Source organism: Anguilla anguilla, chromosome 14, assembly GCF_013347855.1.
Source record: "Anguilla anguilla isolate fAngAng1 chromosome 14, fAngAng1.pri, whole genome shotgun sequence".
NCBI lineage: Eukaryota > Metazoa > Chordata > Actinopteri > Anguilliformes > Anguillidae > Anguilla > Anguilla anguilla.
Window position 1 is genome coordinate 6,262,107 of NC_049214.1, and position 6,094 is coordinate 6,268,200.

General features: G+C 40.6%; 1 protein-coding gene across 1 annotated transcript; it reads left to right on the forward strand.

Annotated features, from left to right (window-relative positions):
- The first annotated feature begins 1,695 nt into the window (after positions 1-1,695).
- On the forward strand, positions 1,696-5,863 carry LOC118213176 (fructose-1,6-bisphosphatase 1-like). The gene is made up of 7 exons (XM_035391934.1): positions 1,696-1,947; positions 3,306-3,468; positions 3,585-3,677; positions 3,900-4,040; positions 4,316-4,453; positions 4,699-4,818; positions 5,354-5,863. The coding sequence occupies exons 1-7, from the start codon at positions 1,778-1,780 to the stop codon at positions 5,540-5,542; spliced, it is 1,014 nt and encodes a 337-aa protein (XP_035247825.1). The 5' UTR covers positions 1,696-1,777; the 3' UTR covers positions 5,543-5,863.
- The last annotated feature ends 231 nt before the right edge of the window (positions 5,864-6,094 follow it).

Consider the following 6,094-nt stretch of genomic DNA (forward strand, 5'->3'; position numbering starts at 1 on the left):
CTGGGTTACGCACAGCCAATTGTGCACCGTCCCTGCAGGGCTGCCGGCCACAGTCGGCACTGGTGCGGGCCCAATTTGAGCCGAGACCATGGTGCTCACTTATGCCCCTACTCCATGGCTCGTTCATGTACACAACCGACACCTTTACAGAGTACCGAGTGGGGTTTTGAAGTTCAAAGAAAACCATAAACCTGTGTGAACATCCTTTAATTCATACCCAGCTGGCATAAAAAATTATTGCAGCTTCTGACACCATTGCAGTAGGGTTGTGCAGAATATGAATGCTGCTGCAACATTTCAAATGGCCATGTGATGTTTTTTAGATTTTAAGTTATAGAAACATTGCCTTCGAATTTTATCAGGTTGCAGACATCCTTAAAATGTTTTCCAGCAGGAACAAAGGTATGAGTGTAACCTTTATTACCCCAAAACTGCCAGAAAAGTTGAAGTTTTGGGGTAATAAAAACAAGTGCAACTCAGATCTATCCCATGCTCCTCAGGCACTCTGAGAGACTGGGGTGTATTCTGTCAGTCATACACAGGCTACTATAAGGACGAGGCAGAAACCACCTTACACACTTCTGTGGCCTTGTCATCTTTATCTTTACTGGGGCTTTTGCCATTTAAAAGTTCAAAAAGAACAGTCTTCATGAATGAAATTTCTTCACTAAAGCAATGAAGAATTACTTCACACCTTTCTTATCAGTCAGTATTCTGAGTCAATGTCAGATACTTGGAGCTTTATTTTTGAAGGTTCTTCAAGAGGCCGATCTATAGGTTGAACGATTTTTTTAAATCAAGTTGGTGGATAATGATTGAAATGAATTGATCTCATGTTTCAGATTACTTAGACATACTTAGTTTCACTACTTAAGACATATTGTTTCTGATAAATTGTAACTACAAGAATGAATATTTCAGTAAAAAGTGTAAGACGAAACTATTTCCCTAGTGGAACTCTCCTTTAATGTATGTGTCATGATTCAGAATATCTTACAACACTCACATCCAAAGCGACATGTAGATATGCAGCATTGTGATGCTGAATTTACAAATAAATGTAAATATAGTATCACTTTATGCATCATTATAGGAATTTATTTATTTCTTGTTATCTTGCCAGCTCTATCCCCATGGGAGGAGAAATATGGGCTGTATTAATCACAGGTATCTCCCCATCTATTCTTATCCACACCCACCTGCTTCAGCAGTTGCCTTCTTAATTAGCATGCTAGGGTTTTTCCTCTCCAAATAGTCCTTTTTTTTTTGAGGAATTGAGTTGACATTATGTTCATTTTTGAGTAATCCTACTGTCAATTCACTGTATTTATTACAAAGGCCAAATGTGAATGTAAACACTAACATGTGGTTAAATACTACTTAGCAGAAACACTGTACAAATGTTCAAATGCTTGACATACAGCCACGGTTAGCCTACTTCCATGCTGACAAAGCTGCGTATTCGCGCAAGTCAGCTTCTACTTAATTACAAGCCTGAAAGAGCCTATTATTGTTGTACCGTCTCGTTGCACTCTGCCTGTGGTGTCTGTTGATCCGTGTGAACTTTGCCCTCTTGTATTTTGCAAAGCCAGATGTGTTCACACACAGCCACTCCTCTCCCTGTGAGGGATTGCACTTCGGATTGGTTTCTGCAGGGACACGCCCCTTTTTCCGCAGGTTTCTGATTCAAAGCTCTTTTTAAAAAGATTCCACCACCTCAGTTACCTCACTCACCTGAGGCGACAATCCACGTGGCTGCTCTCTCCCCGCCATCATCATGTCCGACAGAGGAGCCTTCGACACAAATGTGGTTACCCTCACACGATTCGTGCTGGAGGAGGGGAGAAAAGCCAAGGGGACTGGAGAACTGACAACACTTCTCAATTCAATGTGCACAGCCATCAAAGCAATCTCAAGCGCAGTCAGAAAAGCTGGCATTGCTAATCTGTGAGTAAAGTCTTGAGCTTACCAGTGGCTTGACCTGCCGGGTGGGGGCTGGGGGTGATACAGGTGTTAATAATAATGCATTGATAACAATTACCCTTCATAGTTTCTTTTTTTGGGTGGGGGGTGGGGGGGTGAGGGGTTGTCTGCAAAAACAAAATGTAATATTGCATTGTATGAATATAAAACCTACCTTGACATGCTGCATGCAGGTCCCAAAATATCTAGTGGAAACAAACAGAATAAATTATTGCAAACAAAACAACAAAATAACTGTTTGTGCAATTTTAACTATACTTCATAGAAAAAAAATGTGGTTCATATCTTGAAACCCAACAGTTGAGTGCTTACTGAAGGTCAGTTGCAGGGGGAAATCAAATATTTACCAAGAGATGAACACTGTCTGCTCAGCAAGTTTTTGCACAACTTTTACGGTCACAGGTCCTGCTTCCATATCTGAGGGGAAAACAACAATCTAGCTGACCCACGTTACTGGGGTTGATCAATGATTCCTGAAGTTTATCACCGTCGTCCACATCAACCAGTTCCACAGATGTCTGGGTGTCCTGCTACTGCATTCACAGTCCGATTAACTTGCATTGCAATGTCATGCCTTTAGTGCAAATCCAGCTAACACAGTGACTTGTTCTTTCACTGGTGTTTGTGCCTTATCACTTGATACCTTGCAAACTGTAGCGTAACCTGCTTTTCAGGAGTTTTCAGATTTCTGTTCAAGCTGTTCCATTTCCTGAAAGGTGATAGTGAGTTTCCTTAATGGATCATCCAAAATCACTGCACAATATAAGAGATTCAATCAACATTTACCCACAACTTTGTCTAATGAAAATCTTTTTCTTCACAAAACGTTAGAGTTCAGTTTGAGTTACTCAACTCAACTCACCACTCTGAGAGTTGAGTTGAGTAATAACTCTGACTTAACATAGGCCATAGTCATGGGTCATCTGAGTGTATTTGGTGCTCCACAGGATTCTGTCATGATGTGGACAGCGTTTGTACGTAGGACCTGACTAGGTGCATTGTGTGAGGTATTGTAGAGCTAATGTGGAAAAAATGAAACTTAAATGTTTCATGACCTTTTTCCTGTAATAGGAATCTGGTTTAAAATGTAATATGTCACTGCAATATTCCAAAGAGATAGAAAGCCACTTGACATAAGCCCAACTTGCCGTGGCCACTACCTACTGTTTCTTGCCAGATCCTTATAGTACAGCTCCACCTTTTCATACGTTTCATCTGCTTAGGGTGCGATTTCACTCGGAAAATATTTATGCTATGTTCACAGTCCTCTGCCCACATCTGTGATACAATCCACTGATCTCACATTTCCCCTTCTCCTGCAGCTATGGCATTGCTGGGAGCACCAATGTGACTGGGGACCAGGTCAAGAAGCTTGACATCCTCTCCAATGACTTGGTCATTAACATGATCAAGTCATCCTTCACCTCCTGTGTGCTGGTCTCAGAGGAAGATGAAAGGGCCATCATTGTGGAGCCAGAGAGCAGGGTTTGTGTCATATAAGGATGGGTCATGGTCTACCGTAAACAAGTGGACAAAGAAAAGCTTTTGGTTTTACAGTCGCATTTACACTTGTTCCTATTGTCTTTTTATATTTTATCCAGGGTAAATATGTTGTCTGTTTCGACCCTCTGGATGGTTCTTCAAACATTGACTGTCTCGCATCAATTGGAACCATTTTTGCAATCTACAGAAAGGTTTGATTTTGATAAAATATTGTACCACTGGGAATGGTTTGAGTCTTAATCTCAGGTTTCAAGAATTACTAAAGCTAAAAAAAGAAAAGAGAAAATCCTATGGCATTTGAAAATGAAATTGCTACCCAGATGAACGCCATAAAAAGTAAATGTCTTTCTTTTCAACTCCAAATATATCTTCTCTTGTCATGCTTTTTGTAATCAGACGCATTTGTGCCCTAGACAACAGACGATGAGCCAAATGAGAAGGATGCCCTACAGTCTGGCAGGAACATTGTGGCAGCTGGGTATGCCCTGTACGGTAGCGCTACAATGATGGTGCTGTCTACCGGCCAGGGGGTCAACTGCTTCATGCTGGACCCTGTAAGTTCTGATCTTTTTTCATTACACAATAACCACATCTACACACAAAGCACACCATGTCTACCCGAACCTTTACAGTTCATATTACACATGCTAATCTAGGAGTTGAATTACACATGTTATTTGATGATTATTTTTGTCTCCAAATTCTCTACCGCTCTGCAGTGCACCCAACACTCAGTTAGCTCATCTCTTCGATAGATTTAATTTGCATTTAATGATTCTGCGTGGTTTCGGTACAAAATGATTCTTTATTCATATCATTTTCACCTTAGGCAATTGGTGAGTTCATTCTCGTAGACAAGGATGTCAGGATAAAGAAGAAGGGCAAGATCTACAGCCTCAATGAAGGCTACGCCCAGTATTTCGACCCTGCTGTCACAGAGTACCTGAGAAAGAAGAAATTCCCTGAGGTAGTGTAACATTTGTATAATTTTCTAGCCATTGTCCTGTTTCATGTATTTTCCATCCAAATGAGGACATTTACATCCATACTTTTTTCCACCGTAAAAATATAACACTTATGACTGAAATTCAGTTCAGCTCTCTCATTACTGCACTGGAACTGCATTAGCATTGAGACCATGGCCACTGAACTGGGGTGATGAGTTTTTAGGATGTAGTGACTGAAAGTGTGCACATTTTTCTGTATATTCAGGATGGCAGCGCCCCCTATGGTGGGAGGTATGTGGGCTCAATGGTAGCAGATGTACATCGGACACTAGTGTATGGAGGCATTTTTCTGTACCCAGCCAATGTCAAGAGCCCTAAGGGCAAGGTAAGAATACCTTCTGCCACATAAAATGTTAGAATCACAAAAATAAACCTGGTTAAGACAGAATTCCGTCTAAAAAGAATATTTTAAATAATTCAGGAAATACATCTTTATAAAATATTTTACTGCTGTTGTCTTTGGACATCAGTAGATTTCACCTCATTAAGTTGTGCAGGTTATAAACTGATGTGTACCAACATTTAATATAAATGAAACTTGCACAATCTTTTATACTTTATGTAGCAGTATTTTCTTACCATCACAGACTTGCAGTATGAGTCTTAAAATAAAGTATGCTTACATAGATACTTTGGACAAGGGTTAGTTTCAGTTCACAGCCCTCCAATTACTGCCCTTTTTTCCATTAACAATAACCTATATATTTCCATTAATAACAATATTTCTTAATAGATACCGTGTAATAGTTTTACATGTATACCCACTAAGTAGAAGTATAAGTTGTTTTTAAAGCTTGTAAATGCAAGATAAGCCGCATATTAGAGAGGGTGCAGTAAGACTCGCCTATTTCACTGGCCAGCTGAGGCTGCTGTACGAGTGCAACCCCATGGCCTACATCATGGAGCAGGCCGGAGGGATGGCCACCACCGGGAACATGAATATTCTGGACATCCAACCCGAGTCCATCCACCAGAGGGCACCAGTGGTGCTGGGCTCCCCTGACGACGTGCAGGAGTACATCGCCATCTTCAAGAAGCACGTCCAGTGAGCAGTTTCCCTCACACAGCACGGGCCCCTGGCCACAGACCAAGAGCAGGAACGCACAACAAGGAATTGGGACAGGGACGTCCTCAGAATTCAGTCAAGCTAACATGAGTTTCATTACACCACAACTGTACCATGCAATCATGTCTGATTCACATCGGGATTCAATTCTCTGCACTGCATTCTTCAGAACATACAACCGAATTTAACAGAAGGAGCGTTTATCACTTCTGGGCACTAAAGATTACACTTAAGATGTGAAGGTTCATCTGTTGGTAACTTGTAGGCTTGTAGGATATTGTGAATAAAAACATGAAAATGTGCATTTGACAATTTTATTTTGCTAGTTACTTACTGTACTGTTGAATTAATCTGAAAACAGGTGTTCGTTGCTTTTCTCGAATTGGTAACAGATCGCAAAGCTAAAGTTGTGGGGAGGTTTACACATAAATGATATTTGTAGAGAAAAAGAATACAATAGATTTACAAAGACTTAAAGACTCTCAATTTATGTTCAATTGACAATGATTGCTGCCAAGCTAAACCTAGATTTGTA